Below are 22,777 nucleotides of genomic sequence, written 5' to 3'. Positions count from 1 at the left end.
GCACCACACTGCCAATAACAGAAATATTAATGCAATGCTGAGGCTGCTTTGCCATGTCCACAACATACAGTTAAGGAGATAAAATGATGTCAGAAGACCACTTTAGAGGAATAGAAGAGAACTTCTCTCTGTTTCACTTCCAGCTGCCACTTCTATGACTTCATTTCAGTGTTCAGAATGCAGTTTTCAATCCAAAGTGCAGGTGTTGCACCAAAGTGGTGGTGAGGATGTCCTGTATGATGCCCAAGGGATGGAAGCATGGACAGCTAACCCTGTGCAGACTTCTGCACTCACAAAACCAGCATGGGTCCACTGAACACCACTGCATACAAAAGGAAGCAGGAGACCATGAAGCCCAGTGCTCTCATATCTGAAAGCAAAGTATGAAAACTTTGCATGGAAACCCTGATTTGGCCTGTAAGCATCCAGACTGTATTTGCCCAGTGCCTAACACACTAGGTTTTGGAAGGTCTAGGGACCAGAAAATAACACTATTTTTTTCTTAAGTAGGATTTAAATAAGCATTATAGAACTACTTTAGCAAATTTATGTATGTATGTATGTATGTATTTATTTATTTATTTACTCAGCATTAATGTGCTGGGTATCTTCCTTGACTAAATTAAAATGACCTAATAAAAACATCCAAATGTTTCAGATGACTCTGTGGGCCTTAAAACAGCATTATCATGTGACCATATTATTTAAACATTTTTCAGGCACAATTAAGAAAACAGTGATTGGAAAAGCATCCCAATTGGGACAGATAACATTTATATGGTGTGTGGGCTGATGGGAGATTTAAAAGTGCTGTTTGTTACGCTACAGACAGTTATGAAACAAATGATCTGGCTCTAACATAAACTGTTAAACTGAAAATATGCCAGAGGGAGACAGCTGCCAGTACATTAAAAAGTCATTTTCTCAGACAACAAAGACTTAAACCAATCATTTTATAAACCGATCATTATATTTCTTTCCCCAACCAGATTTTGGTAATTCTAATGATTTGCCTACTGCACGGAGAAATAAAGTAAGCTTTTGCTCATATTATTTGTCAGGAATTTCTGATTCGGAAGAGCAGATGGTGCTAAAAAAACTGAACAAGGATAACAGAATTATCAGGCTTTCAACTACAAAATCCATTCTTTCCATACACATTTAAAATAGAAGCAATGCATATCACAAGCCTCTGACCACAGACAATCCACAGTTTGCATTTACATGGGAACGGTTTCTAGTGTTGAAGATCAAAGTTTGGAGTAATGTTTTCTGGATTTGTGACAAAGATTTTGAATTGTAAATTAAAGACATGGCCAAACTTGCCATTGGTGCAAATTTGGACATCCCTATTAAATTGCTGAATGTAGGATTTACACAGCATAAGGACTCAATGCCACACTTTCTAAACAATCTATACCATATTTCATGCTGACCCAGGTTACTGCCTGGACAAGTCTTAGGGAAGTTGGGTATTGAGGCAAAGGTCAGAGCACTGTCTTTTCCCCCCAAAAAATTTAGTACTTTCATAGCATCACCCAAACAATTTTACAGCACAGTACTGAGAGTGGCAGGTGGCAGCTATGCACAGACACAATCTGTTAAAGCAATAGTAATGATCACCACTCGGCATCCCTCTCTCTCCAGAAGTGGCAGCACTGATGAAAATGTAATCTGATCTATTTTAAATATCTCATTACCAGGAATTTCTACGACAAGTCTAACAGCACTGTCTGCACCCACCAGCAGCAAGGCCCACAGCTTCTGTTTCCTAAGAGATGGCAAGGCTGGCTCCACTCTGCAGCAAAGGGAGAAGAGGGTGACCACATAAGTCTGCCTGCCTGGTGTCTGGTGAATGTGCCTTTTTCTGGTATGGACCCTGCATGCCTGGCTCTGCCTGGTCCCAGAGGCATCTGCCCTGTGTGCATGGGAGAATGTCTGTGCAATGTCCAGGAATCAAGAGTGTCCCAAACTCCAAAATTCACCCTGAACCTCAAAGCTCACCCTGAGCCCCAGTCAGGCACAGCCTCTCAGCACAGTGGCATCCCTGGCATCCCTCTCCTGGCCAGGTGCTGCTCATCCCAGCTGAGCAGGATGATTCAGCACTCAGTAGAAGGTAAGCAGAGATGCTGCCAAAGTCTCCAAAGTGTTGATGCCTACACTGGAGAGTTATTCAGGGCTCCCAGCCAGTTTCCAGCCTGCACATATCCATCATCCCCTCCTCAGTCTGGCATTTTCACTCTGGAGCTGCTTTAAGACCCAAAACTAACTAACCTAGTGCCTGTCTGTTTCTAGGACTAGATGGATCTGCAGGGAGGGTTCAGGCAAGCCAGTGTCAGCAGTCCTGCATCCCTGAGCCACAGCCCTGTCATTCCCAGGCATGCCAGGGCTCCCATGGGTGGCACAATGGCAGGTCCTGGCACTCAGAGAGCTACTGGCTCAATGCTCCAGTACACACGAATGGGTACAGCAGTAACGAGTCAATGGGAGCATCAGTCACGCTGTGACATGGAAATGTTCCCACACTGGGCTACTGTGTAAGCTCAGACCCCTCAGCTGTGAGGGGGGCAAGCAATGTGTGCAGGGGGCAAGCATCAGATCTAAGCATGCACACCTTGGTCTTAAATGAACCTTCTTGTGGAACATGCCAAGTCACACAGAAAGGATCTTTTAAAGCACATCACTCCTAATTTAGGCAATTTTCTCATAAAAATTGTTTTGAGCACACATACAAATGAAAGATAGAAAAGGAATAAAATACCCTTTTATTCTCAGCATTTAAGTAATTTCAACCTAATCAATTAAATCAGCATAAACTACAGCCATTTCCAGTTCAGACTCCACCCGGTTTGCATGATGTTGTACATTGTCACTGTAGATAGAAGTTTCCCAGGAAGGAACCCATTTCCCAGGAAATGAGTGCAAATGTACATTCAATAACACTTTCTCAGACACTGATGTGAGCACACACTCTGAGCTCTTGCTGAGCATGGGCTTCTGACACCAGGCAGCCCCTGAGGCCAAGTCAGACAGTGAATGATGGTTGTACACTCTGCTCTGAGCCATCTGCAGTGACATTCTCCTTAACCAGAGAATACCCTTTTCCTTCCCATTTTCTAGAAAAGAAACAGGAAAGTCAGCTTCACAATAAATGTTTACAAACAAGCATTCCTGTTTCCATTTTTAAATCACTGTTTACTCATACTGTCCATCCTTTTTATGGTGATAAAAGTGATGCTTTCTTCTAACTACACTGGCATCACAAGTAGTTTCACCCAGCTGCCTATCAAGAGATAATCTTAATTTTCGAATTTGTGAACAAATTAAGTATCTAAGAGCCCAGCTCTCTGTTGTGTTAGGAGGTATATAAACTGTATATTCTATATGACAATTCTAAATGCAGTATTCTTAAGTGTGAGGCCTTCAGGAGAGATTAAACTGACACCCTAATTTCTATCTCTTTTCTTCAGACAGTATTTTTTAACTCATATATAGACACCAATACCCAACCACGGACACCCATTTGAGTCTGAGCCACCTTCACCTGTCAGCCACCACCTCATCCAAGCCACCTTGGCAGTTGAATGGAAATGAGGGTAATGTGGGGAAAGAGCAGACTAGCTCAGTTCATCTGCTAAATGTGCTCTCTTGAAAAGAAAGTGGTGAGGTAAATGACACCTAACTAGCACCTAAGGTAGTGCCTGCATCTGTAGTCTCTACAAGCTGTAATAACCCAGGTACACTGTGTACACAGAAGAGTGAGAAATCTTCTGAAAACTGCTGTGCACAGAAGTATCTCTCAAAGCAGGCAGCTGTGATGGGGAAACCACTGATCTCTAGTTTTGGACAACCATGCTGCTTTCCTGCTTTTGCACTATTTCCTTTTCCAGCTACTTAGCTGTGATGAATTGTAATGGGAGCCATTCTGGGTAACGCAAGTGAGAGTGGGCTGAAGCAGGCGAGCTGCTCCATAAATTGGGCTGTTTGTTACAGCTTTTAAGTTGCTTAAACAGCCACACTGATGAAATGTTGGCAACCATCTGCTACAAACATTTGTAAATAAATACAAACCAACCTAAATATTTCCTGGCTTGTTGCTCTGTTTCAGGCATAGGTCTCTTGTCTGAGGAACTTTTAAAATTTACCCGTAGTTTATGCACAGGCCTAATTTTTTCAGACTGTTTAGCTACTTGGGGGTGATTTCACTACTCTGTTTTTTGGTACCCCTCTATGCAAATTACTCATGACTGAATGGAGAGGAAAGATGCTTAATTCTGAAGACAATGATGATGATTGTTATTATTGATATAATTTATCAGTGTCAAAGCAAACTGTTAAACTTTGAATTCTTCCTGGAAGACTGGTTAGAGAAATTAATTTTAAGCTTTCTTTACATCATTTTTTTTCTGTAAATCTGAGCAAGTGGTATCTCCTTACAAAAGGAAGAAATTTTAAAGCATTTAGGAGCCCCATCCAAAGCTTAGCTGTGTTTGGCTCTATAGAAATAAGGGTCAGAATTTTGAAAGTCTGAATCTTTAGTTTCAGCCTTACATGAGGGTTGACCGTGTTAGACACAACACTCCTCATTTCAATGCATCCTATTCAATACTTCCTCTCTGGCTTCTGATCACATAATATCTCTTGTTTTTCCAGAACAAACGCTTAATGGGAAAAATTTTATTATGAAAACTGTCCTAGAAATCAGCTACTGGATACTTCTTCAAGCAACTACCACAAAAAATGTTACTTGTTGACTGTCACTATGATTTTGCACCAGACTGCCCCAAGGAAACAAATGCTGCTCACTCTCAGATCCACTTTCCTTTCTGACACCTTTGTTTCTGCAAGAAAAACTGCCTCCAAGCTAAGAGTGCTCTAAAGAAAATCCCCAATTTGGGGAGAGTGTTTAAAATATGATGAAGAAATGAAAGGACTTCTTGAAAGCTAGATTTTTCTGCTAGAGTATTGCTTTCTGGCAAGCGGTAGTTAAGGTTTACAACATAATTTTACAACTCCTCCAATACAACAAGGACTGTGCTTGTTTTAGACATCTTTTCTCTTTTATTGATGATCTACATTGAGTTATCTCTTATGTGAACAAAACTTCTACATCGACTGGTCAGATGTAATGTAGTAGAAATATCTTTCAATTTTTTTTTTAAAGTTCAATTATTCCTTTTCCACTAGAGAACTAGATCAAATATGAGCATAGCTGTATTATTTTGCACAAACCAGTGATCTTTTTATTTCTTTTTTGCTTCCACATGATTGCAATGCTTCTGAAAGCTGCCAGGATGCATTAAAATAATTCATGAATTTATAATAAGGGCCTTGGGTTCCACACTGCAAGTATTTTGCAGTAGAAAGGATACACTGCCAAAGGATTCATCCTTGTTAATAGCATGCTCTCTACTTGTGAAACATTGGCCTTTCAGACTTGAGCAAATAATTGAATGTCCTTTTGGCTCTGTTCCACTAATGACCCTCTGGAATTGCACAGAATCCTAAAGCCAGAGAGTAAATGGGGTCCCTTCTTACTGGTCTTCTAAGTGTATTTGATATCCTGCTGTATTAAATAAATCATGGTTTAAAAAAATGTGAGGCTTGCACATGAACAAAATGTTCAGGGGGGTAGGAGGAGATACTTGTTTATTTTACAGAGATTTGAAAAAAAAAATTAAGATTGGCATTAATGGAGTGAGAGTGGAAGTGTCTCTGTGTGTGTGTGTGTGTGTGTGTGTGTGTGTGTGTGTGTGTGTGAAAGTACCAGAAGAAGCAGTTGGATGTGTAAAAAAGTTATGTGGACAGAGAGGAAGAACAAACTGACCCAAAGATAAGGTATCAAACAAGACAAAGAACAAGTCCAGGGCAAAAAAATACACAAAGGCAACACACATTCATGAAATTCACTGATTTGTGAAAAGTGAAACGAAGTAGTGAGGCAAAGTATCCCAAACAGCACTCCCTCCCAAAGATAAAAAGCAAGTTCAAAATCAGGTCACTTGCCAACTAAGAAACTCAGAGGCACAATGAGGAATAACAGACAGCATCCTTATTTTCTGTATGATCCCACACATGATCTTGGCCAGACCAATTAAACACACACATTTTGGTATTTCCCAGTATGTGGGTGTGAAAGCATAAAAAGAAAGAGTCAACAGTTTAAAGAGATTTTGTTTATAAAATCACATTCCCATTCCATGAGACACTATGCTGAGCCACACTCATTCCATATGCACTCTAGTTCTTCAAAATCTGTCAAAAACCTCGAGTTCCCAGGTAAATGATGCACATATCCCCCTGGCAGAGGTCTTTGCTGTCATTGCTGTCCTGCAGCTCTGTGGAAGACTGAGGGTGGCACTGCAAAGATTGGCTTCACAAAGCCATGGCAATAGAGGTGGTCTAGGCAGCTTGAACAAGAACTCACACGGATAAAATTGTCACAAGTGGACACAGCCAGCACAATATCTACACATCATTTAAATTCTTCTCGAGCCTTTGAAACTAGACAGTAAATGGATTACAGGCTTTGACTGTCCCAGTTTCATCATCTTAAAACACTTCAACCAAAGAAGAAAATAGCAGTAAATTAAGACCTTATGGATTGAGTGATCCCTTTATGGAAGTGGCAGAACATGAAGTATATTTTCTATAAAACAATAGAGGAAGTTATACTGAGTCTTCCAGAATGACTTGAAATGAAAGCTTAGAGTAAGACTATAGAATCAGTGTGGAAGTTTGGGAGATTTATGAGTTTGATAATAACATGAAAAATTCTGGTTTCAGGTTGCCACCTCAGAATCAGAGCAGTTTCCAAGTTTTCATGAAAAGTTTCTACATGCTGAAAATTAAGACACTTGCTGTAGAAGTCCGTATCTCATGGCTATGCAAAGCAATGTGCCAGTCTGGGAAAGTCAGAGGTTGGAAACTGGATTATCTCCTTGGTGCAAAAGGCAATGCCTCCCAAGGTATGTTAGATCAGTCTCCATACACAGACCAAGAGGCCTTACAGGATCACCAGCTGGGCCTGTCTCAAAGCAAGGACTGAAGTGGACAGATGCCTAAATGAGGACTTCGGGTGGATTTTGGATGACCAAAATACGTACTAGAAAACCTGTTGCAGTGTCTTCCTTGGAATGTCTGGCTTCCCCAGTGTCCTATCCAAAGTCATGCCCCGGTGTATTAAAAAAAAAATCATCCTGGGAAGCATTGAGTGGTTCTGCAGAAGCCTGTCCAGATACTCCTTCATATAAGGGTTGGATACAGTGAGCACATTAACCTGCAGCATCAGCCACTTGGGAAACTGCAATGGCAGCAGCACCTGCTTTCTCAGGATTGCCAAAGCATGAGCAAGATGTATGTGAGGTGCAGTATTGAACAACTCTTTAAAGTATTGATGCAGTCTCAGAAATCCCAGCCTCCTCTCCTTTCCTCTCTCCATTCCTCCCAGCCACTTTCTTGTGAGGCTAAAAATTCAGGTTTCCTCACACACCTCCTTCAGAAACTGCTCAGTTCTTCGCTGCACTATGGCAGTTTGTAGCAGTGGAGCAGGAGGAAGCATTAGCAGTCATAACAACTTCTTCATAAATGTCTGCAGTGCAGTTATTTTCTTCACTTTTGGGGCCTCTGAGCATTACTCCAATATAAACATGGATAAGCAGAAGATAAGAACATGACCTAAATAAGAGAGAAATCTGCTGCTCACTAACCTAACACAGCCAGTGCTGCCAGCTGGTTCGTGCGTGTCCTATTCAAATGGCTCCCGTGTCTTGCACCAGGCTGAGGCTAAGAAATATGGTAGTTAAGAGGAAGCCCTCACTGACTGACAACTACCATACTCCCTTTCCTCGTTTCTACATATCCAGATACTTTCAAAAGCAAGTTTTTATTTTCCAAAGCAAAGGACACGTGTAAGGCATGGTTTAGACTGTAATTCTCATAACCAGGCTGCACACTCCAGCTTCAAGCTATTCCTTCAGCTCTGAAAAAATTAGCTGCAGGGATAAACCTCCATGATATTATTTTGGAGCTGTGCCTGTCATACATGTGACCTGGCATCTGTGCTCCCGAGAGCCATATGTGTCTGCTGAAAACCAACTGTGTTTAAAAGCATACAGGCAAACTGGTAACCCCTACAAAGAAAAGACAGAGGAGTAAGGACACCAGGCACGATCTGATGATTTAATAGCACCCAGCAATCAGGATACTAGATTGCACTTAATAGTATTTCATCAAGAGGGATTACTCACTGTAAAACAAAAAAAAAAAAAAAAAAAAAAGGAGCAGAGCAATGAGAACTGTCCTTTGTGGTCTCATTTATACTTCCATTGGTTCCAATGGGATTGGTGTTCTGCATGAATCATAATGGGACACTGATAGCTTGGCCAATACTCAGACAGCACATCAGGGAGGGAAGGGAACTGCATAGAGGAACGTGACATCCTGTTTGGAGGCTTGAGAGGCAAAAATCCAGCAGCAATCACTTCCAAGGGTAGTAACTCAGTCCTTATTGCCTTCATAATGACTCCACAGTTATTCAGTCGATGAAAATGTAGCCTAATATTGAGCATCAAGAAGATAAATTAACAGTAAAGTGAGTCTTACTCACACATCCACACCCTACTTCAGCAGAGGACTGCAAAAACACAGCATGTACTCTTAAAGTATGTTACCCTCCTCTGTAAGGTACTGAGATGGCTGAAAAGGAGGCAGGAGCAAACCCTTTCTTTACAAAATACTGGGTGAAGAAAAAAGAAAAGCTGTTACAATTTAGTAAGCAAATTTTCCATTGCAATTATTGAATAGTTCATGTTATAAAGTTCATGTTACCCATCATTTTGGCTGACAGTGAAAACACAACAAAATTATTTTATGAGCTTCAGATTTGGCAATAACAACATGGATGAAGTGCCAAATGCCAGGAGGTTATGGCATTAATTTTTGTATAAGACCCACTATTACAGACAAAACAACTATAGTCTAATTAAATAAAAGCAAACAAACAAACCAACCCACCAAAATTGACATAAACCATAGCAGTCAAACCCAAGCAAATTTAATCTTGTTTGATGTAAGCTTCCTTCCTGCCTCTCTCCCCAGCTCCAGGCAGTTGTCTTCTGTGTCTCAAGTCATGCTGGCAATAACTTACAAAGCAAACTCTTGGCTGAAGACCCCAAATGTCTTATGGTCAATGAACATATCCCCCAAAGACTTGCCTTACATCTAAAATGGAATACAAAGGATTCTCCAACTATACAAAGGATTCTACAACTATAGCAGCTAAAATAAAATCCATCCAAAATAAATCAGGGGATTATTATCAAGCAGGATATAAGACAATGAACAAAAGCTAATGAACAGAAGACTCACTGTGTCATGCTAAAATTAGACTGCATTGACATTTGCACTGCCACGGGTTTGTGGAATACTCAAAGGCATATTATTGTTGTAAGCATCATATATATCTTTATCAATTTGATAATTAGAGCTAATTCAGTACATTTCTAGTTCAATGGGTAAGTGACAGGATAATGTCATAGAGCAAAAAATGATGGAGTTGGTATTAAGAGGCACAATTAGTGCAAATTTTAACACTGAAAAAAAAATGTGAACAGCAAGTCTTCTGAAAGTTCCTGAAAGAACAGCAGGAACAGAAGGGACAGCATTACCCCTGTCACTGTCCCCCAACACAGGTGCTCAGTCCTGAAGCCAACTCCCTCAGTCACCTGTACAGCCAAAACCAGCCTTGTTGGCAATAGGAGATGCACCAAAGTGCCAGAACAGGAAAAGTGATGGGAACACAGAGGTGGGAATGGAAGGAGAGGGTGGGAGAAGCTGGTGTTTAGATGACCTGACATGGAATCACACCTTAAATTGCCTACAATAAGCAGGGTCATTTTGAAAGAAATGAGTTAAGGAATGATCATGTGAGTGGCAATCCCAGCAGGCTTGAGAACATTGCACCCTCTGTCTGAGATAGGGATGAGGAGGCAGGACAGGCTGTGGAAGACAAAGAGCTTCTGCCAAGTTGCACCTGGCTAGAGTTTCCACCAGTGCCCACAGCACAGGTCTCACATGCCTTATCACAGCACCCAAAGCTGTGTATAGCAGAGTGATTCTGGCCAGATGTCATGAAGAAACTCCAGGTTACAATCTGAAGAAATCCAGCCAAGTAAAAGAGAGAAGGGAGAAAAGTAGTGGAACAATTGCCCTTGTATCACTGTATGAAATGTTACGCTGTAAATGAGCAGTAAAATCTGGGGGAAAAAAAAAAAAAAAAAAAAAAAAAAAAGGAAGAAAAAAGAAAAAAACATACAGGACTGAGGAACAAAAAAAAAAAAGAATCTGAAGCTGAAGCTTCAAGACATTATGCCACCAAAATATAAGCATTTCTTGAACTAGCTGGGTAGTTTGATTTTAATCAACTATGTGTTTGTAAAATGCATAGCTTGATCCATGTGCAGAAATATTTCCCTGAGCTGGGAAGTGACAAATCACAACACAGGTCTGGTGTAACTCCTTCAGAAATTCATTTTGGAGCTCACATTACCGTAACAATGCTAATAAACATGAAGTTGCACAGATGAAGAGAAATAAAAGTTGGTTGCCGGCTTAAATTATGATTTAGAAGTCTCAAAGCCCCTGAAGTGTACAGGCACGCAGAGAATCACCAAATACACGATGCTGAACTCAAAGATGAGCGAAGTGCTGATTAGGAAAGAGATTGTTTATGAAAGTTTTCTGAAAAACAGGGTGTTTTAGACCATGGAATAACCTCACAGGAAAGAAGCAGAACCGCAAAGCCTGGCAACTGCTGAGGACAAAGTGCCAGCCTGGTGTAAGGGCAGCCTCTCTGAGGTAACAGATCCACACACAACTGTTCTTGTGCTTGATGAAAGGCAGGTTAACATGAGAACGGGACAGCTGCTCAACGAACATTAAATGTGACAGGAACAAGCCCCTACAACAGCAGCTCTCATTTTCTACACGACCTCTAATACTGCAATTGCCTGATCCATTCAGCTTGGTTTCACATACACCTCCTTGTCCTCATGCCACTTCACTCTTACAATTATAATCTCTTCTATAAAATCAGGAATACATCTGCAGTTTTCCTCAAGTACAATTGACTATAGCATTCCTTGAAACGCCAGAAAATTGGCTTTCCTTTCAGGCCATGCACATTTTTACACAAAAGCATTTCCAGCCCCAGTTTCTGCTGCCATAGCCGTTTCGTAGCCAGAAGAATGGGCGCTTATTTAAAGTGTCAATAATAGAAAGTAATAAAAGCGTGACACATCCTGAGGCGCTGCGAGCTGCTCCTGAGGGAGAGCTGCTTTGGGAGCACGACCCTTTCCCGGGCTCTGTCGGTCACTGTCACACCACTGTCGGATCAGCTCTCAGGGCTCCGCTCTTCATTTACTGCTGGGGGTGAGCAGCGACGATACCGAGAGCTTTAGGTGCTCGAAACATTGACTTTACAATAAGGGGTTCCGACTTCGTCTTGCAGACACCGCTCTGTTTCTTCCAGCTAACTAACGTGTTTTCAGCCCACCTCCATTAGAATCTGAACACCAACCCGCAACGAAACCAAAACTGGCCAACCAACCAAACCCCCAAAGTGAGCTGTTTCAGCACGCAGAGCCTCTGTAGATACACACGAACGATAATTTTAAAACCAAGCATTAATGAAACACAACACCGCTAAATCCCTGTCGGCGGCTGGTCCTGCCAATCTAATTACAGTTCGCAATCAAGGTGACTTTAGGGGAAAAACCTCCCCTTGCAGGGGCAATCCCCTCACAGGGTCGGTCCCCTCAGGAGGACAATCCCCTCACAGGGTCGGTCCCCTCAGGAGGACAAACCCCACACAGGGTCGGTCCCCTCAGAATGACAATCCCCTCACAGAGTCGGTCCCCTCACAGGGTCGGCGCCCTCTGAAGGACAATCCCCCCACAGGGTCGGTCCCCTCAGAAGGACAATCCCCTCACAGGCTCGTCCTTCTCACACGCAGCCCCACCGCTCCCGCCCGGCGCGCGCCCCCTCAGCCTCCGCTCCCCTCCCTCCCCGCCCCCCGGGCGCGCACGTGCTGGAAGCAAACACGGCGCGGCGCATGCGCGGTTCGGCCGCCCCTCCTTTACCCCCCCCGGCTCGGGGCTGGCGGGGCCGGGGGAGGAGCCTCAGTCTCCGGGCGCCTGATTGACTGATGTCATTTCCCCGGCTCCGTGCCGCGCCCGCCCATTGGCTGCTCCCGGACCGCTATCTGCACCGCGCCGCCTGGTTGGCTGTTGCCGCGCCGGCCGTTGCCTTATCGCAATTCGGGCCACGCGGATTAGGGCATCTAAACCCCGCCTCTTGCTCCAGCCCCTCCTGCCGCCAACACCAGCTCCGCCTTCCCCGCCTTCTCCCGCCTCTTATTGGTCTGGAACAGCTTCGCTCCTCCCCCCCGCCCGCGCGCTGAGCTCTCCGATTGGGTGACAGCCGAGCTCTCCCCGCTCCCCCCCTCCCCGGCCGCTGATAAAGTTTTGTCCGGAGGCGCTCAGGCCACGCCCCCTCCATCCCGGCCCCGCCCCCCCGCTGTCCCGGCCCCGCCCCTGACCTGCCCGAGGGGGGGCGGCCGTTGAGGCGCGCGCGCGCTCGCGGCCGCGGCACCTCCCGTCCCCTCCCGACCCCTCCCTCAGTCCCGCTCGGCGGCCGCGGCGGCAACATCGGCGGTACTGCTGTGGGCAGAGGTGCCTGCTTCTTCTCCGCCTCAGCTCCGCTATCCCCTGGCACGGTGAGCACAGCCGCGCGCAGCCGGGCTCTCCTCCCGAGCCGCCCGCTCCGCGCCGGGGGAGCCGGGGCGGTGCTGGGGCCGGCGGGGAGGCGAGGCGGGATGTGGGGAGGCTGCGGGGGCTGCGGGGCTCTGCCCCCGCCCTGGCACCGCGGAGCCGCTGCGGGCGCGGCCGCCGCTCGTCGCGGCTGGCGCTGGTCACGCTTGTCACCCGGGACCAGGCTGGGCTTTAGCATCGTATTTCATGTCTGTCATATTGCCTGGGAAACTTCTCCAGCCTGATACAACTTCGAGCAAAAAGGCAAAAGAAAAAAGCCTGAGCCTTTTCATTTAATGCTACCGCTGCTGGAAAACACAGCCCGGCAAGTTCCTCTTAAAATATAATTGCAACATCACTCCTTTAGAGGAAGCGAGAGCTGGAACATAGGACCGCAGGGAAAGCACTTAATCTCTCCTTTTGTGTAACGTGGGAAAAGACTGGGCTTTTCTGTGCCGTAGGACTCTCCGCTGGGAGGTTTGATGTCTTTTAAAGTATTCCGAGGCTTTTCAGAAAGATTTTAAGTGCAAATTGCTCCTCTAAGGCTCTAATCGGCTGAATTGGAAATGAGGTTGGGTATTGGAGGAGTCGGCTGTGTTGTTTTTCTGTCATTTTGGGTGGAAAACGCAAATGAAACCATATGAGTGCTGGACGTGGCTGGTTTGAAATTGGGGTGTATTCACTCCCCAGCCCACGGTTCTGACACCCCTTGTGAAACTTGTGTGCGCTTTCTTCTGCCTTGGGCTTGACTGACCTTGCTCTGCAGAATCCTTTGTATCATTGCTACTTCCAAGTCTTGTGTAACATCTGCCAGTGCTATAGAAATACATAAAATAGTTATAGAGTTTTGGATGTCCGACTTTCTTCCTGCTTGGTTTTTCTCAGATCTTTTCGAAACTCGGAGACTGAGATTAATGCTTTTCTTTTTTTCCCCTCCTTCCAATTCAACAGATGCAGTTTATGTTGCTTTTTAGTCGCCAGGGGAAACTGAGACTCCAGAAGTGGTATGTCCCATTATCTGACAAAGAAAAGAAGAAAATCACAAGGGAACTTGTTCAAACAGTATTAGCCCGCAAACCGAAAATGTGCAGCTTCCTGGAATGGAGAGACCTGAAGATTGTCTACAAAAGGTGGTTCTGTCTCACTAACCTCGTAATTGCCATACATTACAAACCGTGTGTTAAGTAGCAAGAAAATAATGAAGGTTGTTCTTGTTTTGTTGGTTTTTTTTTGTTTTTGTTTTTTTTTTTTTTTTACTTCCCTCTGCTGGTTACAGAGAAGACTGACTTTTCTCTTGCATCTAATTTGATAACCAAGCAGGAGTCATTCATGTGTGGAAAATCACTCATGCATTGAGAAATGTACTGAAGAAATGAGCTTTCCTCCTATTTTTATAAGGAGTGGCAGTTCTTCTTGGTAGTCTGTTTAGATTCACGCAGTACGTACATGCTTCATATTTGTACACATTTCAGATTTAATAAGTGATAAAAATTTTATAAATATTTACCTCAAGAAGTGGCTTCATAAATCACCTGAAAATGTAACTTGCTTTTAAAGGCTTCTAGAAATAAGGAGATAGTTTTTCATAGTGCTTGGTTTGGGTGTTGCTTTTTTGGGTTTTTTTTTTCCCCCCCTGTATGTTAAAAAAGCGATTTTTTTCATTATTGAAAAAATCATGGCTAGCTTTCTTTTGATGGAAGTACTGTATAATTTTCTTCATGATAATTTCATTTTTCAGGTGTTCCCTAACCTTTGTAGGAGTATTTGGCAGGCATTTTTTAGCTTTGTGCTGATCTTTAGAATGTATCAGAGTGTAGTGGTGTGAGCATAATTCTTCTCCAGAAATAACAGTAATCCTCCTCCTGATGTGGTATGCTGCATCTCTTCCAGCTAAAGGTGGTGCTACAAAGGCTTGAGTTATCTCTCTTCCCTAGTTAGTTGTAAACCTGAGAGTGTTTATGCATTCCTGTTTTCTCATGGAGATGGTAGATAGTTTGTGCCCCACAGTAAATATTGTTGTATTCCCTGTAGATAGGACAGAAAGGACTGGAGCAGAAGTGAGCAGTTTGTAGCTCTTCTCAGCAATGGGTAGTATCAAATATGTTTAGATGTTTTCAGTGCTGCTCTCATATATACAGTGGTTTGTGTGAAGATACATGTGTGAGTATTGCTGGTCTGCCTAATGTATGCAGTTCTTCAACACAGGAGAAAAGAGGAGAAACAATGCATGAAGCTGTGCTAATAGCAGACACATTTTCTCCTGCCTCTTGATTGCCTCACAAAACTCCTTGAACATGTATTAGACAAGCTTGCTCAAACACTTGTGTGCTTCCTTCCATGTTAATGCCTGCAAGTGCCTTTTCAGCTGGGCATTCATGTGACTAAATGAGAAAAATGAGACATGAGTAGGCCAGCCTGTTTCCTTCCTTACCCAGTCTTGAACAGCAGTAGTTGTGGGGATGCTTCCACACAGCTGCTTTCCCTCCCTGTTTGTTGCTGTTAACAACTCCTTGCCACGTCCTTTTGTGTCCAGGAGCTGGTGGAAATTGGGGTAGGACTGTTTGAGTTGCTGATTGTTGTGGAGTTCTTGCATCTCAGTGGTGTGTTGTGGCTCCTGTGGTCAAGGAGAATGAAGAAATTTGCTGGGAGACATCTATGTCTGGCTAAAAATGGTCTAAGTACTGCAGTCTGTCTGCTGGACTGCTGGTGTGCACAGCTGACTGCAGTAGCTTATTTCACTCTCTGCAGACCAGTCTGGCACAGAGAGCCTGTGGAACTGCTGAAGATGAGCTTGTACCAAGCTAATGAACATCTCAACTTTTGTTTTGACTGAAACATCACCAGAAGGACTAGGTGTAAGAGGTGATAGTTTAAATGTCTGTATCTGGTAACACTAATAACTCTTAGGTTTGTGGGACTTGTTCCCATCATTGCATCATAGTTAAAGATGATGAGCACCAGCTAGTATGATTTCTTTGTAAAGGGTGACTTTTTGTAGCTGAGAAGGTGATGGGCTAAAAGCAAAACACACCAGAAGGAACTCTGTGGCTTGTGAAATTGCAAAAGGTGCTCACAGTTCCTCTTGAGCATCTCCAGAGGATTTCTGCTAAGATTTGCTCTTGTCTGATCTATTGCTGGGAATGATCTGAACCTGCTGGTACAAATGTTTTACAATAGAAGTTCTGAAAGGATGTACCTATTGCTATTTTGCATCTTAAATTCTTGGAATTTAAGTGCTGTTTCTCTTTTTAGAGTGTGTTTGTTGTTCACATGTAGGAGAATTGAACCTAGATATTGCAGCTTAGAGAATGATTGGCAGTATCAGAACTGTATTCAGGATCTCATCATACCTTTTTGAAGGAATAAAATGAAGTTAAATGCAGCAGTTGGCAAGACAGGAGCTTTAACTTCATTATGATACTTAACATTTATTAAGACTGCTGGGCTATTTTGATTAGCCTCCTTAGCTCTGTAGCATTTTCTCTTTATGGGATGTTTTCTAAATTTTCAAGGAAATAGATCTTAAAATTCATCTAAATGTAGGTGATGTAGCTTTTATTTCCCTCTGGTTTCATACATGTACCATTTATAATGGCTGCAACACAGGCTCAGTCATTGCCTTATGAAGTTTTTTCCTTCAGCACTACAGAACACAGACAGAAAGGTGCCTAGCTTTTGTCATGGTGTGTGAATTGGCTTCTATGTATTCTGTAGCTGCTTTGGAAGATAGTTTTTTCAGGCTGATAGACACCAGAAGATTAAAAAGAAAATGTGGGCTTCTAACTTCAAGAAGCATAGAGATTTGAAGTGACTTGCTGGGAAAATAAAAAATTAAATATGGGAAGCCAACCACAATGATGGTTTATGGAAAATAGAGGGGGAGTCATCTGCAGACAGCTGATTAGAAACTTAACAAGCACAGTTGATGTGTGTGCTCTTCACAGTTTGTCATTTAAAAAGTAACATAGTGGTTTTGGAGCATATAGGGTAGAAGTTCATGCAGCTTTCCCCCTGTGGCAGAAAAAATGTGTTAAATGTTAAAATTTCTAATTTTTTCTTGGAAGACTTCTGTTCACAATTGTAACTTCTGGCAATATGAGTTATTTTCATTGTGTAGCATATTGCAGTCAAAGTCAGAACTTGGAGAAAAACCTCTTCTATATAAATTTTACTTGGTTAACATTTGTTTAGCTGCATTCACGGGACATAGTTTAATTATTTGATTAAGGATTGTGGCTTTGCTTTTATGTGTCAGTTTGGAACTGTATTTGGAATATGATATTATGAAACTACAATAGCTTTTGCTGCTCTTGATGTGGCAGTTGTCTTTTACTTTTGCACGACATAACCATAATCAGAGATGATGTTAAAGATTCAAAACAGAATAAGTTTTAAATTTTCTTTCTACTCTCCCTCCACTGAAAGAATCAATGAAAGAGTCCATTGTGCAGGTACTGTGTCTCTTCAAGTGTTGAGAGCTGAAGGTACAGCCATGTGGCCAGTGGGATGTGCCCAGCTTGGCATGATCCTTCTTTTTCCTTATGTATAACTTAGCAGCCAGTTGTACCTCTTCAAAGTATTACTGTGATGTTAGTCAGGGAGCTTTGTAAAACTGGCTGAATGCAATGATTTTAGTGAATTAGATACTTGGACTGGATAAATTTAATTAGATCAAGTCTTCTTTGTACAGAGTTTTAGTTTGTGTGGCACTAGGAGGACCTTTGTATCAAGAAGCAACAGCTTTGTCTTAGAGAATTAGCAGAATAAAATTTTTGTTCATTTTGAAGCTGCTGGGGGCTACAGCCTTGCTGAAATAAGAAACTGGAAAAATGCTTCACTTTGATAGACTAAATCCTGGAGCCTCAAAGTTCATGGTTTTTTAAAGAAATGTGTAAAGTTGTGAGACAAGAAGAAAAACCTTACGTCAAGCACAGCATATTAGTTGTCCCAGTTTTCATTGGGTTAGCTATCAGCCAACCACAGATTCTTGGGCTCATTAAACACGTCTGCCTCCTCCTTGTCATTTAGAGTTCATTTCTGTTCTTGCCAAACTTTGTAAGCTTTAAACTTCCACAATTAGGATCTACATGCCAAGTGACTTAGGTGCTGACAGACTTATGGCTTGTTTGCAGGCTTAGCTGGTGCTGAACTTGCAGGGATGACTTGAAGCAGGTGTTCTCTCATGAGGGAGAGCAGCTCTGAGCTGGTAGGATTTGTAAGTTGTGCTCTGCCCACAGTGACCGGATCTCTCAGCAGAGTTACTGAGCCTGGCTGTGAGAGCAGAAGAGGAGAACTCTGCTGAAGTATTGCCTGCCTGTTTTGAGGCTTCCCACTGCTGAATTATTGCAGCTCTTGAGGGAAAGATGCATGGATTTGTTTCCTGTCAGAAAAGAAAAATCTCGAGGCCATCTGTCTGAAGGCAGGAATTTGCATAAGTATTTATACCTGCTGTCTTACCTTTTGGTTCTTTAATCCTGTATTACATTTTCAGGTGATTTGATCCAAACATTGTTTGGTCTCTCTGGTTTTGGTCTCCTTTCTGGTAGGTGGAGGATATTTATCATAAAATATTGCCCTCATTTCCTAAATGAGGGCAAGCAGCTGAATTGAATCTGATGTTTATTTTAATAATGTTTAGTGAGATTAAAAAAAGACCAGAACTACAATAGGAAGAAAAAGGCAGAATGTTTCTTACAGACTACACTTTATTTACTTCTGGGAATGTACTTTTCTATCAGGGTTTGCCTTTTCATCCGGTGCATGTGAAGGTTTCTGTCAGGCCCATTAAGAAGAAGCTGTTTCTGCAGAGCAGAAATCTTTTTGAGCCCAAGTAATCTACTTGTCTTTGTGTAGATACTGTCCATGTAAACTTCTGCACTTGGCAAAATTTCCAGTGCCTTTCCTGCAGGGGAAAAAAATTAAAATAATGCCTCTGAGAATTTGGATCTGAAGCATTCCTTTGTAGTATGCTCATGCCCTTTGGTATGACTTGTTTTTACTCTTCTGCCTTTTGCCATTCAGGCTCATTAAATCTGCATTTTTTTGCTTTTGTTGAGTAGTGATCCATTAGTCATGGTTACTACTTAAAAAATAAATACCAAAATATTCTCTGCATATAATAGTAGATACCCATGCCTCCATTTTGTGCTGATACCCACTGAGTAGTTTTTGTTTCTTGGTCTTATTTCTCCAGAACTGCAGTTGGCAGGGCTTGAATGTGCAGTCTACTTGCTAGCTGCCAAATACAGTCTTTTGAAAGTATGTTTTGTGCTCTCTTAAATGAGGACACTGAGAGCAGACCATGTTCTGTGAAAGTATTTAGTGTTGGACTCCCTCTCTCCCCTCCTCCCTTCTTTTTCCATAAAATAGTTCTGTGTGTCAAGAGACACTCCTAAGTACCAGAGGAGCAGAGATGGAGTTTCCCATGTGGATAAACTTAAAATATTTGAGTCAAATTTGGTTTGTAAGGTCTGCTGGTACGTGGTTCAACTTGTGTTTAAGCACTGTAAGGAAACAGTTGAACTGCACTTCATCATAATCAGTGCTGCTCTTGTGCAGGTGATGAAAGGCTTTGTTTAGATGGATTTGGCCTGAGTGCTGGTGATTAGTGCAAATATCAAATAATGTGTTAATGCTCCTTTTTGCTACAATGAAATATGATAACATGGAGCTTGACTTACAGATTCCTCAGTAAGTTTGAAAGCACGTTTTTTCTTTATAATATTTCTTTCCAATACTTTTAAAAATAGTTTAGGTTCCTTATACAGATTGAATGTTGCAAGCTACTACAATGATTGTAAATGTCCTTGAAAAATTAGTGAGGCATAAACAGAACAATGCAGAATCAAAAGAACTGTGCTCAGATAGGACTTGTGATGAGCTGATGAATCCCTGTGGTGAAGAGATGAAAGAGAGAGGGAATGAAGGTGTCCTTCACTGGAGGTGTCTTCCTCTCTTCCCCCATCATGTTTTGTGGTAGGACAGGCAATAATATTTTATAGTAGTTTAAAGATTTTGTATAAGAGCTATTCTGATTAATCTTTCATGTTGAAGCTGTTGCAATTTGATTTGGAGCAGAGTGGGAGAAGGGGGGACATTTTCAGATCATAAATGGCACTGGATAGGTGTCTTGGAGATGAATTTCAACATAACTGAAAACACAGCAGGGTTTTCTCAGAATTTCTGACTTCTAAAAAGTCTGACAAGTCCCAGCTGATAAAATATGTTGAATGTTTAAAAGATGGATGGATTTCTCTGTATGGGAAAAACTATGCACCTTAAACTAGGTGTTCATATCTGGATGACTTTTTTTCAATAGGGTTGGCTGCACAGGAGTGCTTAATGGGGCCAGTTGTCCCCTCTAGAGGCAAACAAAAGCTGTTTCTGGTTTATGTAAATTAGCAGTTACAACAGGTGGCACTTGAAATCTGGTTTGTGCCACGTATGACTGGAAGGCATATGGTTTTGGCATGTTAGAAAAGACTAAATGGGGTTTTCAGCTTTCATTCCTGCTTTGTTTGTTTTTTTATTTTATTAGGTTTCTTTAAACATGGCTCAAACAAATATATAATAGAGCACAGTAGAATTGGGTGGTCTTTTTGTTAAAGTGGAACTGGATCATATCAGAAGTTATGACTCCCTGTCTTCCAAGATGGAAGTGGATTTCTAGAAACTATTTGATGGCCTCTCATCAGTCTGATGCTAGGACAGTTAGTAGGAATTGCATTGCTGACTTAGTAGTAGTTGGGGTGGATGACATTGGTGTTGGTTTTGGAGATTTTGAGTTTTTAAAATTCTCTATAAAGACCAAACCCTAATTGCTAATTCAATCTATCTTTCTTGAAGCATTATGGTTTTTATTATCTGTGTATAGCTTACATGATGAAAGTTTAACATGGGATCAGTTGGTTAATATACTGGTGTGTGGATGTTACAGAGAGAAGAGAAGGTATGTAATCTCAGAACTCTGTCATGATACTACAAATCAAATATATTTAGTTTTCCAATTACCTCTTTGGCTATTTTAGTTCTGTCAGCTAAAGGATGGCAGAGAGTGAAGTCATGCTTGACTCAGAGACATAACACCCATGTACATGTGTGGGTCTTGTGGTCTGTCAGCCATTCTTTGGCAGGACTCGCTTGGTTATGATTGGGATACCAATATGCTGAACTTGAGTATGAAGGACTGCTGAGAATGTGATACTCCTCACTTTGCTTATGTGTGTATGCTAACATCAGGATTATTTTGTTATTACAGATATGCAAGCCTCTATTTCTGCTGTGCTATTGAAGATCAGGACAATGAACTAATAACTCTGGAAATAATTCATCGCTATGTAGAACTTCTTGACAAGTATTTTGGCAGTGTGAGTTAAGTTTCTTTATGTTTTGGCATTTCTTTTTATGTCCACAACATTTTTACAGGAACATAACCAACTAGTAATTGAAAAGGTGTGTTTAATACTTCTGTGTGGCTTGCTTGGGCAAACTAAGCTGATGGTTGCCTCTATTAAAATACAAAATTAAATTATTGATTTATAGGACTTCCATTAATCTGGTGCTAATTGCCTGTATTTGTTTCATTTTATAGTAGTCTCACTTGGGTCAGATAAAATCTTACTCTTAACAGGAAGCTTTTCTTCCCCTGGCACTGCTTTAGTGTGAGCACCTCTTACATGTGCTTCCAGAGGAGGCAGTTGGTTGTGAAGTGGCAGGAATGGTAAGCAAAGGTGTGAGGGACATCTGCTTACCCAGAGAGCAAACACAAACTGCTACAGCAATGTACATGAACACTCCTAGAAAAACTGCTGATCATTCTGCCTTCCTTCATAGTCCTTCTGACTATGAAATGCAGACTGAACAAGAAATATGAGGTTATTTATTTTCATATCTCTCTGTAAGCCTGTGTGAGTTGCCTCTGCATACTTCTATAGGGAATGTTCTCTTGTGTCTTGAGGAGCTGTGTCTTACAGACTGCTGTGCATTGAAGCCTTTTTAACAGTGAAAGCTTTTTTCAGAGGTTGCTGTAGCTGTTTTTAACTGAGGAAAAAATCTGATGTTTTTTTTTTTTCCCTTCAAGATGTGGTTTTTATTATTGCCCCAGTCCTTACAAGGTTACAGCCTTAGGCTAACATATTGATTTGGTAAAGTTTGGTGAAGCTGTGAAACAAGTTTTGTGAGAGGATGTACCTCAAGTGAGAGTGTCCTTCCACTTTGCAATAATGCCTGATGTTCTTTTTAGGTCTGTGAACTTGATATCATCTTCAATTTTGAAAAAGCCTATTTCATTTTGGATGAGTTCCTTTTAGGAGGGGAAGTTCAGGAGACATCCAAGAAAAATGTTCTTAAAGCCATCGAACAAGCAGATCTCTTACAGGAGGTAAGCACATCCAGCTTCTCTGGCCAAAGTGTCAGCATGGTAGGCTGGGACTCAGAAACCTCCTGTTCCTCTAAGCTTCTAGAAGGTATTTTGTAGCATGCAGTTTCAGCTGGTTGTCCTAAGTGTGCAATAGGATGATGTTAGCTGCTCTTTTCGTTTGGTTTGGCATGTTGACTTTGTAACCTACTGTGACTTCATGTTCTGCTAGTAAATGCAAGTGGCTGTTCTGTGTTTGTACCTAGATAATTGTAGATCATGTTCATTTAACTTAGTGTTGTTCATGTGTCTTTCATTCCTTCTTTTTATTTATTAACCATTAATTTTTTTCTCGTACCTGATGCATGTTCACTTCTTTACTTTTTCATTGCTGAAATCCAGAAGCTAGACTCTCTTCTTTGAGACTTGTTCAGGTATAGTTTTGATTAGTTCTTAGACCTGCTTTTCTGCTGTAGGCTGCTTACTGTGGAACATTTCCAAGCTGACAAAGCAGTAATAGTAGTGCCATAGAAACATACAAAATAAAGTATAAGAACATTGTTTTTTTCACTTTGAATGCTTTTGTTGTTTGTTATTATCACTGAAGAATGAT

General features: G+C 41.9%; 1 protein-coding gene across 3 annotated transcripts in view; it reads left to right on the top strand.

Moving 5' to 3' along the window:
- Positions 1 to 12,634: 12,634 nt before the first annotated feature.
- The window catches only part of AP1S2 (adaptor related protein complex 1 subunit sigma 2), a 30,785-nt gene continuing 20,642 nt past the window's right edge, over positions 12,635 to 22,777 (top strand). For 2 of the 3 annotated variants that reach the window (XM_058019165.1, XM_058019166.1), the window contains exons 1-4: positions 12,635 to 12,775; positions 13,761 to 13,939; positions 21,067 to 21,175; positions 22,051 to 22,188. In XM_058019165.1, the coding sequence (XP_057875148.1) occupies positions 13,761 to 13,939; positions 21,067 to 21,175; positions 22,051 to 22,188 (426 nt within the window). In that variant the 5' untranslated portion in view covers positions 12,635 to 12,775. The remainder of the gene's footprint in view (positions 12,776 to 13,760; positions 13,940 to 21,066; positions 21,176 to 22,050; positions 22,189 to 22,777) is intronic. The other variant, XM_058019168.1, reaches the window with a different exon arrangement.

This window comes from Melospiza georgiana, chromosome 2 (genome assembly GCF_028018845.1).
Source record: "Melospiza georgiana isolate bMelGeo1 chromosome 2, bMelGeo1.pri, whole genome shotgun sequence".
Classification (NCBI taxonomy): Eukaryota; Metazoa; Chordata; class Aves; order Passeriformes; family Passerellidae; genus Melospiza; species Melospiza georgiana.
Note: the sequence above shows the minus strand (reverse complement) of the source record. Positions and strands in the feature narration are given on the sequence as shown.